General features: G+C 59.3%; 6 protein-coding genes across 6 annotated transcripts; 3 read left to right on the top strand and 3 right to left on the bottom strand.

The window, feature by feature from the left end:
* Positions 1–131: 131 nt before the first annotated feature.
* V1518DRAFT_438500 (uncharacterized protein) lies at positions 132–884 on the top strand (the record flags this gene model as incomplete). Its single annotated transcript, XM_066906361.1, has 1 exon — positions 132–884. One exon carries the CDS (start codon positions 132–134, stop codon positions 882–884), a length of 753 nt encoding a protein of 250 aa, XP_066758331.1.
* Positions 885–1,566: 682 nt separating this feature from the next.
* On the top strand, positions 1,567–3,847 carry V1518DRAFT_428322 (uncharacterized protein; the record flags this gene model as incomplete). Its single annotated transcript, XM_066906086.1, has 2 exons — positions 1,567–1,982; positions 2,035–3,847. 2 exons carry the CDS (start codon positions 1,567–1,569, stop codon positions 3,845–3,847), a joined length of 2,229 nt encoding a protein of 742 aa, XP_066758330.1.
* Positions 3,848–4,937: 1,090 nt separating this feature from the next.
* V1518DRAFT_419236 (permease for cytosine/purines, uracil, thiamine, allantoin-domain-containing protein) lies at positions 4,938–6,878 on the top strand. Its single transcript, XM_066904717.1, has 2 exons — positions 4,938–5,178; positions 5,227–6,878. Exons 1-2 carry the CDS (start codon positions 4,992–4,994, stop codon positions 6,723–6,725), a joined length of 1,686 nt encoding a protein of 561 aa, XP_066758329.1. The 5' UTR covers positions 4,938–4,991; the 3' UTR covers positions 6,726–6,878.
* Positions 6,879–6,892: 14 nt separating this feature from the next.
* Positions 6,893–9,415, bottom strand: V1518DRAFT_452498 (uncharacterized protein; the record flags this gene model as incomplete). Its single annotated transcript, XM_066906522.1, has 4 exons — positions 9,211–9,415; positions 8,663–9,156; positions 8,169–8,615; positions 6,893–8,120 (listed from the first exon to the last, which is right to left on the bottom strand). The coding sequence occupies exons 1-4, from the start codon at positions 9,406–9,408 to the stop codon at positions 6,893–6,895; spliced, it is 2,367 nt and encodes a 788-aa protein (XP_066758328.1). The 5' UTR covers positions 9,409–9,415.
* On the bottom strand, positions 9,353–12,412 carry V1518DRAFT_325076 (uncharacterized protein). Its single transcript, XM_066901155.1, has 2 exons — positions 11,335–12,412; positions 9,353–11,284 (listed from the first exon to the last, which is right to left on the bottom strand). The coding sequence occupies exons 1-2, from the start codon at positions 12,182–12,184 to the stop codon at positions 9,477–9,479; spliced, it is 2,658 nt and encodes an 885-aa protein (XP_066758327.1). The 5' UTR covers positions 12,185–12,412; the 3' UTR covers positions 9,353–9,476.
* Positions 12,413–13,717: 1,305 nt separating this feature from the next.
* Positions 13,718–14,584, bottom strand: V1518DRAFT_375575 (kinase-like domain-containing protein; the record flags this gene model as incomplete). Its single annotated transcript, XM_066901511.1, has 1 exon — positions 13,718–14,584. A coding segment is annotated over one exon (867 nt), but the record flags the coding sequence as incomplete, so codon positions are not given.
* Between the last annotated feature and the right edge of the window lie 14 nt (positions 14,585–14,598).

The following is a 14,598-nucleotide window of genomic DNA, read 5'->3' as shown; positions in this document are numbered from 1 at the left end:
CAGTTGAAGGGAGAGAACGGACGCGATAGGAGGAGCTTCGAGGGCAAGGACGCGCCCCAACCCTCGTCTGCGTCGGCAAGAACATCGCCACTTTCCGCACTCAGCCCTGCTTTTACAGCCAACCCACCGCCATGCGCTTCACATTCCTGCCCTTTGCGGCTCTCGCATCGCTTGCCACCGCTCAGTATATTGCGCTTATTGGAGGTGCAGACCACGAAACTCACGTGTACCTTCCCGACACCGCCGACGTTGACGCACTCCAACCCTTCATGGCCACGAGCGAGTCCGCTTCGCCGCCCGCCGCCGATCGCTTCGCTGCCACGCTCGACAAGTCCGCACGACGTCAGAAGCTTGTCGACGATCGCGCGGCACAGCGCGTTCTCTACGCGGACACCGACAACAGCAACAGCGATGGCGTGTCGCTGCTCATGACAGATGCGCTCGGCGTGAACCGGGAGATCTCGATTTTCGCAGGCTTAGTCCGCCAGGTGGAGACGCTCATGTACAGGCTCCAGGACCCGACAAAGAACACACTCGTACTTGCGCCGACCAACGTCGCGATGCAGGCGTTCCCGCGTAAGCCGTGGGAGGATGCGCCGGGCACGGTAGACGACGTGCACAGCCATAGCCCGATGGACGATGAGCGCCGTGCGATGAAGAACATCGAGACGTTTGTGCTCAGCCAGGTCGTGTTTGATTACAGCTTTGCCGGACCGGAGCACAGGAAGACATCCGCAGCGGGCTCAGCGGAGTTGTGGTACGAGGCGGGCGAGACAAACATAGTGCACTCGTCCGGCCCAGTGGGCGAACTCAGCGCGAAAGTGCTCGCGGTGGAAGGGACCGGTAACGGCCAGGTGTGGACGGTGGACAGGGTTCTGAACTAGTAGTAAGGGAATTATGCAGGTGGACTGGGGACATGCGGTGTTTCTTTTGGCTTTTGTTTTAGTTGGAGGGAGTTGAGAGGAGTTGCCAGCGCGGAGGGAATATATAGTTCACGCAGGATATATATGATGCACATGGCATTCTCTTCGACATGGATGGTGGAGTCAGCGGCCAGCCAGGGCTCCGGCGGTGGCGGGTCAGAGACTACGGTTGGAATTGTGAGCTCAGGACGGCGCCGGACAGGCGATGCAGCGTGCACGGGAGTTGCCAACGCATGTGCAGGGCCACGAGTAGGCTGCGTGGAGAGAAGTGAGTCAAGGGGGACGGGACGAAGAGTAGGCGTGACGCTACAAACTGTGAGACAATCGATAACGATAAGACCCCTGTACCTGCGCACGGCACCGCGACCCAGCTGCCGGCCCTCGACAGAAACACGGCGCTGTCTGTCCCTATGTTCTCAAAGAACAAGGGGGGGGAGGGAGGGGGCAAAGCACGGCGGTTTGTATAGTGCACGATCCTTTCGCTCGTGACACGCGATTCGCGAGAAAGAGTGCATGATTGTGATCACTAGTGAGCTGTAGCTGAGAAGTACGTGTGACCTACGTGACCGACGCGTACTTCTCGCGTTCCGAAATCGTAAATATCAAGTCCACGCGTTTCGCACTGTCAGGACTTCTCGTCGCAATGTCCATTGCTCCGCTGCCGCCTGCAACAGTGCGTACACTGTCTTCAACTCAAGTCTTACTCACACCCCTCTCCATTGCGAAAGAACTCATCGACAACGCGCTGGACGCGTGTGCTACCAACGTCCTTGTCGAGCTTGACGGCACCACGGTCGCTCATTTACTCGTTCGCGACAACGGGGACGGCGTATCCCGCAACGGCGACGACCGAGACCTTATGTGCGTGCGCCACGCCACGTCGAAGATTGAAGGACTTGAAGATTTACAGCGCGACGGCGGTGTGGGTACCTTTGGCTTCCGCGGGGAGGCGCTTGCGAGTCTCGCGGAGGTCGCGGGGAAGCTGGAGATCACCACTCGTACCAGCTTGGATATCGCTGCCGAGAAGTGGAGGGTCAGCAAGGCTGGCGCAAGGCTCGAGTAGGTCGCTTGACTACTTATTGCTCGCTCGCTGGTAGCTAATTCCATTTAGTGTGAAGACCGTACCGTCGCCCATTGGCACCACCGTCGAAGCAAGCATGATTTTCCACGCTATTCCGGTGCGCAAACAGATGTACATCAAGTCTTCAAAAAAGACAATCACAGCAATGCGCACCATGTTGATCGCGCTGTGTCTATTACATCGAGGACTACGGATTTCGTTCAAGATATCGCGCTCGCCGGCGGTCCCGACGACATACATGGGCGGCAACACGCTCAAGGATGCGGTTGCGAGTTGTGTGTCGCGAGAAGCGGCGACGACGAGCGTGTTCATTAACAACGAATATGTGGACGACCACGGGGCTTGGCAGATTGAGGCAGTGCTTCCAAAGCCAGATAGCTCAAATGACGGTGTCAGCGTCAAGAATGTCGTATTCGCTGTCGACAGCCGACTACTCTCAAATACCCTACATACGGCAAAGACACTGCTAAAAGTCGCAAAACAATACATCACCTCTTCTCATAAGTACCTGCTATTTTGCAATATCCGCACGCCACGCGACAGGCTGACGTACGATGTGAATGTCGAGCCGGGAAAGGACGATGTTTTATTTTTTGACGAGGAATTTGTGATGGGTAAGTGGACAGAGGTGCTACAGGGTATATACGCGACCGACGAGGAAGAGACTCTCGGCGACGGAAAGGAAGACGAAGTCAACACGAGCAGGATGACACCAGGCAGGCCAGACACGACGTGGACATCATCACACGACGAATCATCGAAGGTGCTGCACTCATGCGATGACAATGTAGCTGGCGTGCATCCGTTTGTAGATTTGGAGAGAGCATCCGACGGCGAGGATGTTCCGGCGGAGAACGATGTGCCTGCAGTTACTGCGCTGTCGTCGGCCAACAGCAAACATGAGCACGAGGAGCACGATAGGCGGATTCGACCGGATGACTCCGCAGTGTCGTTCACACCGTTGAGATTCGGATGGGGATCAGAAGTGGAGACGAGCGACGAAGAGCAGGAAGCGCCAGAGTCGTCATCGCCGGTACGACTCGTGCATGTGCACAGCACCAGGTCGCGGCCACGGATCAATACCCGGATAGCAACTGTGCCGCGAGGAAGTCTAGTTCCCACAGGCTTGGAAGCGCTGTCAGACAGCGGCAACGAGGAAGATCATGAACCAGACGCCGAGGAACCGATATTCCGTCAAAACAATGTAGACGACAGCGGTACCCCGCCACGTCGGAGTGGACTACAGACACCGCCACGCAAGAGAGACGGACGGCAGACCAACTCGCCACATAAGAACCGGCAGAAGTCAGCACGCGTGAATCTCATTAGCGCGTACCCTGGAGTCACACTGCTGTCGCCCGACAGCCACAGAACCGCACACAAGTCCGGGAAAGGCATGGTGAGAACAGGTGGCGGACGCCGCGGGCTCGAGGTGGAAAAAACGCCGGCAGGCGAGGAAACACATTGTCTGCTAGTCCGCATCGACAGTGCTGGGCGCGTGCGTGGACCTAGTGCTGCGGGCGCCGGTGGTGGCGTCGTATTTACAGGTGGTGGCGACGGTTCCGCGCCGGCGGGCGAGATGGCCGCGCTACGAAAGGAAGTGTTTGGGCTGGGTGTATACTTTGATCTTGGATTATCGTCTTTCGACGATCAGGGGGAGGACGCCGTGACTCCTATGATTGGAGTGCTCAAAGACGAAGGTGCGCTAAAGCGGGGCCTGTATCAACTTATCGAGGACGCAGCAGCAGCGGCGTCGGAGGAGAGCGAGCGCCAGCTACTGCGGACGCAGGTTGCGCGGACAAATCTTTTTCGAGGGGAGCGCGATTGGATGATGCTCGCATGATGCTCTCTCGACATGAATGTATCTAGCACGATATGCAGTGGCGTCGCCGCGTCTCTCTGCGGAAGGGGGGTTGGCGGGACTCTGACAGCACAGATGCATGGGTGTTGCCAGACCGGCAACGATTACCTGTGCGTTCGTGAAGTGCACTGACGGTTTGACGGCGACAGGACTCAGGGCTTGGCGCCTGCGCTATCAAACTTTGCAGCCAGGTGGCCCCAGTGGAGATACGAGTACGATGGCGTCCCCGAGTCAGCTTCTGGCTGCCTAGACTGCAGATGAAGAGCTGATGAAAGGCAGGGACGACAACTGCGACGCCTCCGGGCTCGCGTGCAGGCCGCCGAGAGCGCCACACCTTCTCCGAACACACCGCAGTAGGACTTTTCCGGCCACGCGTGCGAACTTCAAAAACGAAATAGACGCTTTCCGGCCGCACGCAGATGCCAAACAGGGTCGGCCGCAGTCCCTGATTGCGCCTGGCCCGACCGGCGAGGGTCGCTTCGCACACCGCCTGGCGCCCGACCGCCGTCGTCGCGGGCCTCGCGGCCTCGCCGCTATCGTTCGTGTTCGTGCTGCTATCTGCGCGCGCTCGGATTCGTGCATGGGCTATCCGTGCCGGCGATGTCGTTGGCGCGCTCGGTGGCCATGAGTCAACGACACACGGGGCTACGTGGCGGAGCTGTCGAGGCTGCTGCCAACACGAGACGCAGCACGCGGCAGCGCACGCGTTGTGCAGACCCGCGGCGCTGCGCGCTGGAACAGAACGCCACGATGATGGAAGTGGCGGTGGCGCCGGCCGCGGCAAGGCTTGTCGCGAACGTCTTCGAGGGGGCGGCGGTCGCGAGTCGAGGACAGTTTGCAGACGGGAGTCGCGCGATAAGGGCCACTCGCATTCGGCTAGCGTGATGCATGGGACACGACCCGGCAAAGCTGCGGCGCGGGTCTGCGCACAGGGACGGCGACGACTTCGCGGACTTCCTCTTTGACTTCATGACCACCCCCCGATAGCGTGCGATGCTGTCGCAGCGGGTGGGCCCCCGCGAGCGCGCGTATAAGAGCGGCACCGTCTCCCACACGCCTCTCCTCTGCCACGCTTCCCGTCACTTTTTTTTCTCCTTTTCCCTCGCACCACTTCCCCGCATTCACAATGGGCAAAGAAGCAGGCGGGCTCATCACCGCGACCGAGCAACAGGATGGTGAACTTACCGGGCCCAAGACCTTCTGGCAGCGTGTTGTCAAACGTCTTGAGGTTGATGGCTACGAGGCCAGCCGCACCTCCAACCCTGATCTCGACCCTGTCCCCCCGGAAAACCGCACATGGAACTGGTGGCATTGTGTGTAAGCCTACTCTGCGCTCATGTGCCGTCGCTAACCTGCCGAAGATATCAGTTACTGGATCTCGGATAACTTTACTCCCTCCGGATGGCGTAAGGCCTCTTCTCTTATGGAAATCGGCATGTCGTGGCGTGTGGCTCTCGTGAACGTCGCCGTGTCCGAGGTCATCGTCGCGATCATCGTTACCATCAATGGCTATGTCGGCGCCAAGTATCACACCTGCTTCACTGTGCAGTCCCGTGCTCCGTTTGGATACTACTTTTCCTATCTCATGATCTTCATGCGCTGTGTGGTCGGCACTTTTTGGTACGGTATCTCCACCTACTCCGGCGCTGAGTGCGTGCGCTCCATGCTCTACGCTATCTGGCCATCGTTCCGCAATGTCCCCAATCAGCTGCCTGCATCCGCCGCCATTAACACGCAACTCATGACCGCCTACATCATCTACTTCATCTCTGTCATGCCTCTGCATTACGTCGGCATTCACAAGCTCCGCTTTCTGTTCACCATTAAGGCCATCACCACCCCGATCATTGGCTTTGGCATCATGGGCTGGACCATCAAGCACGCCTCGGTCGGCGATCAGTCTCTGTGGACTGCGGGCAACACTGTCGAGGGCTCTGCCCTGGGCTGGGTTTTCATGTCTGGTGTGTTCTCCAACATTGCCGGTTGGGCAACTCTTGCAGTCAACTCTCCAGATTTCACGCGTTACGCCATCTCCCCCCGTCACACCTATACCATGGCTATAGCTCTTCCCTTTACTGCCACTCTTGTCGCCTTCTTCGGTGTCGTCGGCGCTGCTGGTTCCAAGGTTCTCTTCGGTACTCTACTATGGGATCCCCTTCTCTTCATTGATGAGTGGACTTCCAAGGGAGGTCGCGCAGCTATGTTCTTCTGCGGTCTCGGTTTCTACCTCGCGCAGGCCTGCGCTAACATTTCCGCCAACTCCATCTCGGCTGCTAACGATCTGAACTGCATGTTCCCGCGTTTCATCACCATCCGACGTGGTCAGTTTATTGTCGCCGTTATCGGTGCGTGGGCTTTCGTTCCGTGGAATGTTCTTACGTCCGCGACGAACTTCCTGTCGTTCATGAATGGTTACGCCATCTGGCTCGCGCCCATGTGCGGTATACTCGTGGCGGACTTCTACATTGTCCACAAGCGAAAGTACCATACTTTCCAGCTATACGACGTGAACGGCATCTACCGCTACAACAAGTACGGCATCAACTGGAACGCTGCTGCTGCCTTCACGATCGGCTGGGTTCCTCTGCTTCCCGGATTCATCCCTAACGTCAATTCCAGCGTCGTCGTTGCCGAGGGAGCCGTCCACTTGTACGAGCTTGGCTACTTCTACGGCTTCCTCGCTGCTGCGTTGACCTACACGATTTTCGAGAAGGTGTTTCCGCACCCCGAGACCCACCTCGAGCACGCCGTCTACTCCGACGACGAGAACTACAAGCCCCGTGATGCTGAGGAGGCCATTGAGTTTGACTCTGGCTCCGCTTCTGCCGAGGAGAGTCTCGAAAAGGTTGAGAAGAAGTAGCCGTGCATGTTTTGTCTGTAATATAATCGCTTGTAGTAATCTATTTTCTTGATCGTTATCTTCCCAGATTCTGAGATGGAGGACAAGTGGACAAGTCCAGGCAGTTTTCCAGCATGTTTATGCATCATGTCTAGGAAGTCACGCCAAAAGTACAATACTCCTATTCGCTAAATACTTATATCCAGCTCAGCGAGATCCCAATCATCCCACGTCCAACCCGTATCGAATTGCATGAACATGTCATCCAGCGTCTCGTCCCAGTATGGAATGTCCATTGACGTTGGCGCGGGTACATTTGGCGCTGGTACTAGCAGCGGCGGCGATGGAACCATTGGGGGAGGCAGCGACGGAGGCACGTGTTCCACATAATGCGAAGTAGTCATAGAAGTCTGCGCCAGTAATGACAGGCCGTCCACCGCCTCCGTACCTGCAACCGGCTTCGTCCCTGCAACCGGCTCGTCCTCCGATACGCGTCTGAGCACGTCGAGCAACGGACGTCTGCCCTCTTGCTCTACCGAGCTGCCGTCATCTACGCAGTTCTTCGTCTTGAAGTCCATGATTAACTTGATCCCGTCATAAATAATCGATGCACTAAGCCGAGTCGTAACGCGTGTGACCTTGAATACGTCGCCGGAGCGCGCGATACGGCCGAGGATCTCCAGCGCGAGCGCTGCGCGCTGCAACTTGCGCGAGCCCAGCGCGGCGCGAAAGACCTGGTGCACCATCGTGATATTTTTGACAGCGTACGCCTGATCTGCCAGCTGCGTGCGCGGGCTGAGCGCGAGGTATTTCAGCAAAAATAGAGCCGCGAGGAAACTTGCGACGTAGTACGGCCCAGCTAGAAAGGAGCACGCGCGGATGGCGGTCCATGTGTTGTTGCTTGTGGGCAATGGGTGGTGCGAGAGCGCGATCCGTTGCAGCGTGTCACTCTGTGATTTCAGATTTAATGCCAGCTTCGCCGAACACCGCAAGCCTTCCTGCAGGATCGTACGGAACGCGATGCGGAAGCCCTCGTCGTCGCTGGCACTGCTACCCCCGCCGCGCGCACTCATCTCCGCCGCCTCGTCGTCTCGCAATTGCGTAAACACAAAACTCAATATATTCAGACAACATGCCTCGATCAGGTTGTCGACCATATCGCCGTCGCAGTCCCTCAGCAGCGGACTCTCGCGCAAGTCAGTAAACTCGTGCACAAACTGGAAGATCAGCGATACCAGCATTGGGCGGTTGCGGTCGTCGCAAGCACACTCGAGGGGACCAACACATTGCGCGTAACGCGCCATGATTATGCCTTCCGCACGTAGGCGGGACGGGAGGGTCGTACTAAACCTGCTGATGCGGGTGATGTGTGCGAGGTTTTGCAGCTGCGGCGTGATACCGATGAAGCAGCTCAGTCTGTAACAGGTTAGCAAGCTCACCGGAGAGCTTAGCCGGACCACATACCTCGCGTTGACGACAAAACAGGCGACCCAGGTCCGCCGACACATATCGGCTGCCTCAGCGGGAGACAATGTTTCGTCGATCCCGCCAATGCGCGCCATCTGCAATGGCACAAGATGGATACCGATCTGCATTGCCGCGGAAAGCGCCGCGGAGCTGAAATTCCAACTGGGATCCTCGCGCATAAATTTCTGCGGCAATGGCCAATTGCAAAACAGAAGCAGCGACTGGATGACGGTGATGTCATGAATGGCGAACTTAAATACCGGGATGAGCAAGCTGTTGAAGTAGGGCTCGACGAGATACTGGGCGCGGCGCGAGAGGATGGCGTGGTTGCGCATGGCGATCTCGATGATTGTCCAAAACAGGAGCGGACTATTGCGGTAGAGGCGCCGGGGAGAGGTGATCGGCGCAAGGACGGGGAACTGGGGATAGAAGACAGCGTCAAAGCTGGCTGGTTAGCCGTAGTCTGTGCTTATGTTCGAGCCGGTACTCACTATCGAAAAAGCTCAAAGACGTCCGCCGTGCTGAGGCAGCACTGATCTAGCACCCACTCGCCGTCGTCGGGCTCATCGCCAAAACGCAGCCACGGCGGCGAGGCGGACAAGGACGACGCAGAGTCGCTATCTGACAGTGGCACACGCAACGACGCCGACAGCGTCGGTGAGGAACACGACGCGGGCGACGTGAAGAGTGGCTGCAGCGACGGTGGCATCGTTACAGGCGTCGTCGCTGCCGTCGTCGTTGGCGTCGTGCGCGCAGCGCGCGCGGTCGATTCATTCGCGACAATGCCGCGCAAGCTCTCGAGCTCGCTAGTGACTTTCTCAAGCCGCCTGCACCAGTCAGCGGAAGACAGAGAAGGGGAAGCTGCGACAGTAACGAACCCGCGCATAGCGACGCGCTTGAAGTGGCGGTCGAGGCGGCATGGCAGCTTGCGCTGGAGGCAGCGGGAGCACGGCGCCGGAAAGCGTTCGCGGGCGTTGCAGCCCAGCTGACGCGGTCAGTACTGGAAACAGAGGAGTGGAGCAGATTGCCACGAGCGCACCTTAACCTGGCGACACTCAGTGCAAGCCTTGATGCGGCCGAAGTTGGGCGGCAGGGACATTTGGCAGATGAAACTGGCGGTGGCGCGAGGACGGAAGCGCGAAAGAGGCAATCGCAAAACTCCCAGCGCAACCTCCGCCTCCTGAGCCCAACATACAAGCAACGCATGGAATATCATTAACAATTGACCTGCTCCCATCCTCGTCTAGCAACTTCTCCAGCCCTCCTTTCCGAATGCAGCCTTTATACATATTCCTAGTTACCATCTTAGCTATCGCTCTCCAGCGGATGCTGCTGCGCCGGCATGCGGCTTCCGTGAGCTTCCTCCTCCTCGCGTAGTAGCGGAGACGACGCCGTCGCATTCTCGCTCTGCTCAGGCGTCTTTTGCTGTCGCCTTTCTCCATCCGCTGCGCCTCCCTGCTCCGGAACTGGACTCCGCCGCAGCGAGCGCCGCGCCGTCGGAGTCCAGTTATGGATCTGCGCGAACGGAATGAAGCTGTTGTACTTTGGTGCGCCGCTGCGCGAGGACTGCAACCCTCCCTGGTATATGATCCAGAACCAGAGTAAGCCCACGGTGGAAATACCCACGATGCCTGCGGCGGCGCCCATCGCGACGAGGATGATGTGCCGTTGCCACCACGGCTTTATTGCCAGTTCCGGAACAAGAGAGGAGAGCGGTAGCACAGCGTCGACGATGTACACCTCCGAGCCAGATGTCGACTTACCCTGGGATAGAACATGCAGCGGTAAATGTAGCTCCACCTGGGGATGGTTCACGACTCGCACGACGTAGATGCCCCGCGCCTTGTCACTGTCCTCAGTCACAACCGACATATGCACGCCGGGGACAAGAGAGTCAAAGATGCCGCCGTCGAGGAAGTTTCCCAACTGAACCGTGCGCCGCTGCAGCACCTGCAGCCCTAGCTGCGCGACGAGATTCTGCGACTCACTTGTGATGTTTGCAAACAACATCGCCGCGTCGACAGGCGCGAGGATCACATACTGCGACGCGTCTGCCACGAGCACAGAGTCGGAAACCTTGGTCTCATCTAACAGGTTCACAAACTGCATCACATCACCGTCGGCAACAAGTAAGTCACGTGCGGTGATCTCGATGTGTTCCGGCAGCGGCACGGTTCCCAATGCGTGCACGACGCCGCCCGAGAACAGCACGTCGGGGGACTCGATCGTTGTAGTGGTGATCTCGCGGGCCGTGATTGCGCTGATGAACGAGAGCGTCTTTGGTGCCCGTGATGCGAGATCGATGCGCGTGCCGAACGCGGTTTCATATCGCGCTGGCATCGACCGGATCTGCGATGTGTACATCGGCACCTTCAGCGTCCAGCTGTTGAACAGCATACGCGCAGCCTCCGGGTTCTTGCGGAAATACTGAACCGTCGCAGTGCCGAGCAGTGTCCACGCCTCGTCAGTGGGATAGAACAGCGTAACACCACCACCAACAGTGTTGAGTATCTCCAGGGAGTGCAGGAATGCGTACGAAATAGCGCCATTCTCGACCACATCCGCAAGCGCATACTGCAGCGACCGCGGCAGTAGTAGCGGCCGGTCGACGGGATAGATGACTGTGTTTCCTATCTTGGACGGCGGCCCCACGACCTTGACGTCCTGATTAACCATGATGGTCCCGAACGCGTCTTGCCGGATGACGATGTGCTGCGGTCTGTTGCCGAGCGTCGGTACGGCCTCTAGCGTTGTGAGTACGGCGCCTGGCAACAGCTCCGGCACCGCGACGTTGACGAAATGGTACTCGAGCCCGACGCTCGCTATGGAGCTCAGAGGGGCGAAGATGGTCTGCTCGACGGTGCGATTGTCAACAAGGCCATCGAGTTTGTGGAAAATGAGCTCATCAGCGAATGCGGTAGCGCCAAGGCCGTAAAGGTACTTGAGTGGGGTGAAGTTGAAGAAAGACCAGGGCGTGAGCGGGGCCTCTAGGGTATGCACAACGCCGTTCTGGTAAAGCATGTCACAGTCCACAGAGGACACGTCGTTGTTGACGAGGATGTGGTTGTTGGGGGTGGAGCGAATATTAATAAGGGTTCCGGACATGGAGGGGACTGGTAAATGTTAGTGGGGCAGGAGAACTTTGGGAATGGGGGAACTGTACAGTCGGTGCCATGGCCAGCGGTGTCGTTCTGGCGGTACACGGCGGTGTAGAGGAAGTGCTCTGCGATAAACTTGATGCGGTCCTCACGCGCGGCGGACGTGAGCAGGTATGCGCGTTCGACTGTGTTGAGAAGCGCCTCGAAGCCGGAATTTAGCGGTAGCAGCAGCGTGACGGGCTCCTCGGCCTCACTGAGGAGGTAGCAGATGATGGGATGCCGGTCGAACATGCTCACGAAGAACGAGACATCCTCTGACGACGGGCGCAGTCGATAGCCGTTGCAGAGCGTGGCAGGAAGGTCGACCAACGCGTCGACGACATGCACGACGCCATTATCCGCGAACCAGTCGTGACGTACCACTCTGGCGCGGCCGCCGGCAAGCACCAGGCGGTGGCCATCGCCGTCGGAGGGAGTTCCCGGCGCGGCGCGCACGCGCTGCACTTTGAGCGGTATGGGGTAGTCTGGTGCAGCAGGTGCGCGCATGGTGGAGTAGTAGACACGGGCGTCACCGGAGGAAATGTTGGCGGCGACAATGGGGTCGGAGACGATAAGGTACAAAAGTAGCGAGCGCAGGTCCGCGCCGGCGGGCACACGACCGAGTACGTCATTGGTCGGTGCGAAGAAGGTTATATTGCGGCCGATGTTGAGCTCCGGGATCAGGCCGGAGCGCTGGAGCACGCGGACGAGAACGGTGAAGTCTGGAGAAGAGGAGAGCAGGTCCACTATGGAGGTGGATGCGTGGACGGGCGTGGCGAGGGCGAGGAGGGCGACAACGGCGACAAGGACAATCTGCGCCAGCGAGAGAGCCGGTGGCAGAGCCAGCCACGTGCGGACACTGCCGGCGAGACGCATGGAGACGGAGTGTGCTGGGGGTGGGTAGGAGGATCAGGGGCGAATTCGCGATGGCGGAGTACTTCTACAAGGCCCACTGGTCATGCACTTGCACAAACAGGCAGCATTCGATATCATTGCATCACATCGCGTTGCATTATTCTTGTTAGCTTACCGCGGCACCGCAGTATCCGCGCGCACTGCCCGGAACCCCGCCTCCAGCGCATCCAGCCCAGTGCCTAGGCACGCCAGCACCCGCCCTAGCTCGTCCACGACCACATCCCGCGCAGCCGTGCTCCCCGCGGGGTACTCCGGCATCGTGAGCACCTGCATCACCGACATCTCTGGTATCGGGGGAAACGAAGGTATACCCTTTGGCGGCGGCGTCATAGTGCGCTGCGCTGGCGGCGGCGGCGGCGGCGGCGGCGGCGACTGACCCCAGAACATCATAGCCGATGGCAGTGGGGGCATCGGCAGATGCAGATTCGGATGGCGCGTGGAGTGCTGCTTTGCCGTGAGCGTTACTGTGGCGGTCGTAGTCGCAGAAGTGGTGTCTGGCACAGTCTCAACCACGCGCCCTGGCGACTGCGCGCGCGAGTGCTGCTGCTGTTGCTGTTGTTGTTGCTGCGGCGTGGGTGACTGTGGCAGTGGGGGCGGCAGATTTAGAGGCATCGTCACGGCCGCCGATTTTGGGCTCTGTGACTTGCCATTTGTAGGAGGAGCTGGCGACGGGACCTGCGTTGACGGCATCGGCGGAGGTAGACTCGGGACCGGCGTGAGCGTCATCTGCTGCTGCTGCGGCAATACCGCGCTCGAGTTCGAACGGAACATACGGGTGTTCAGCTTTGGCCGTTCTGATGGCATATCGACGGGCGCCATGGTCGCGGCGGAGACGAGGTTCTTCATGGCCTCGAAAGTCGGGATCTCGATCTCCACCGGCGAGGACTGCATTGGCGTGGGTAGCGCCGACGGCAGTGTCGACGAGGATATCTGACCGCCGCCTGCAGCAGGCCCGGGGCCGGTGCGAATCGGCGAGGGCAGGACCTCGTCTCCAGGGGACTGCGAGGTGTCGAGGTTAGTAAAGAGCTGCAGCAGCGGATGGGGCGCGGCAGAGCCGGTGCCCGAAGACTGTGGGCTGTGCTGGCGGCTGGAAGTGTCGGCAAGAGTGGTGCTGGAGGCATGGTCATCGCTGGTCGAGGTCGCGACCGAGGCGGCGGAGAGGAACTGTGGGGGGAAGGTGTCAGAGAAGGCGGCAGTGTCGGGGGTTGGGCGAGAAAGGGAGGGCGCGTCGGTGTCGAAGTCCCAGCCGGCACTCTGGTGAGCAGTGGCAGTGGCGTCATCTGCGTCAAGGGAGGTCACAGGTGCCGAGTGTGCGGGTGCTGGTGGTGGTATGGTCGAGGGCAGTGCGGATGGCAGCGCGAAGGGGAACGGCAACGGAGGCGGGTGGGCTGCAGCAACTGCAGGCGCAGCGGTCGCGGTCGGCGCGGCAACCTCATCTGGCAGTCCGAGATCGTCATCATCGGTATTTGCAAAGGCGATGCTCCGCCGGACATTGCCCTTGTCCTTCCACGCCTGGTACCGCACGATGAGTTCAGTGAGCGCCGATGTGGGGACGCCTTTGGACGCACGGATGAAGCGGGTCTTGAGCAGGTCGTCAGCACCAGGGCGTTCTTCAGGCCTTTCGTTCAGACACAGTGCGAGGAACTCCTTCAGCAGCTGCGAATAAGCGGCGCCGTCAAGGCGCGGAGGCCGCTTGCGTGGGATGAGAAATAGCGCGGTCATGCCGTCCTGATCGGCGTAGGGGGGCTGGCCGGTGGACATTTCGTAGACAGTGATCCCCAGCGACCAGATGTCGGCCTTGTAGTTGTAGGTAGCGCCCTCAGTGATGACCTCTGGCGCCATCCAGTAGGGAGTGCCGACGATGGTGGAGCGTTTGGGGTAGTTTGCGGAGATCTGTACCGCCACCCCGAAGTCGCAGAGCTGGACCGAGCCTTCGTTGGTAATCAGGATGTTTGCGGCCTTGATATCGCGGTGGATGATGCCCGCGCGGTGGATGTAGGAGAGCCCGACGAGGGCCTCGCGCACGATGAGCATCGAGAAGCGCTCCTCGATTGACCCCATCGCGAGCTGCAGCGTGCGCACAGAGCCACCGGCGCAGTAGTCCATGATGATCCACAAGCGCGAGCCCACGAGATGCGAACCGTGATAGCGCACGATATTCTGCGCGTCGCCCTGCTTGAGCTGGCTGAGGAGCGCGACCTCGCGACGGACATCCTTAACCTCATCCTCGGCCGTATCGAGGTTCAGCACTTTGATGGCGACAACGCGCTTGTCTGCGAAGGAGTAGCCCTTGTAGACGACGCCGAAGTTGCCGCGGCCGATGATCTCGTCGCGCCGGTAGAGTGCGTGCACGGCAGCCATGGCACTGGGGAGGG

This window comes from Limtongia smithiae, assembly GCF_038497785.1.
Source record: "Limtongia smithiae strain NRRL Y-17922 unplaced genomic scaffold V1518scaffold_9, whole genome shotgun sequence".
In the NCBI taxonomy this organism is placed as follows: domain Eukaryota; kingdom Fungi; phylum Ascomycota; class Lipomycetes; order Lipomycetales; family Lipomycetaceae; genus Limtongia; species Limtongia smithiae.
This window is presented reverse-complemented; position numbering and strand designations above follow the sequence as displayed.

Bases quoted from the DNA above. Each gene is read 5' to 3' on its own strand.
- V1518DRAFT_419236 (XM_066904717.1), top strand. From the start codon at position 4,992: ATGGGCAAAGAAGCAGGCGGGCTCATCACCGCGACCGAGCAACAGGAT. The intron at 5,179-5,226 runs GTGTGTAAGCCT...AACCTGCCGAAG, and splicing joins CACATGGAACTGGTGGCATT to ATATCAGTTACTGGATCTCG.
- V1518DRAFT_325076 (XM_066901155.1), bottom strand. From the start codon at position 12,184: ATGCGTCTCGCCGGCAGTGTCCGCACGTGGCTGGCTCTGCCACCGGCT. The intron at 11,285-11,334 runs GTACAGTTCCCC...AACATTTACCAG, and splicing joins CGCTGGCCATGGCACCGACT to TCCCCTCCATGTCCGGAACC.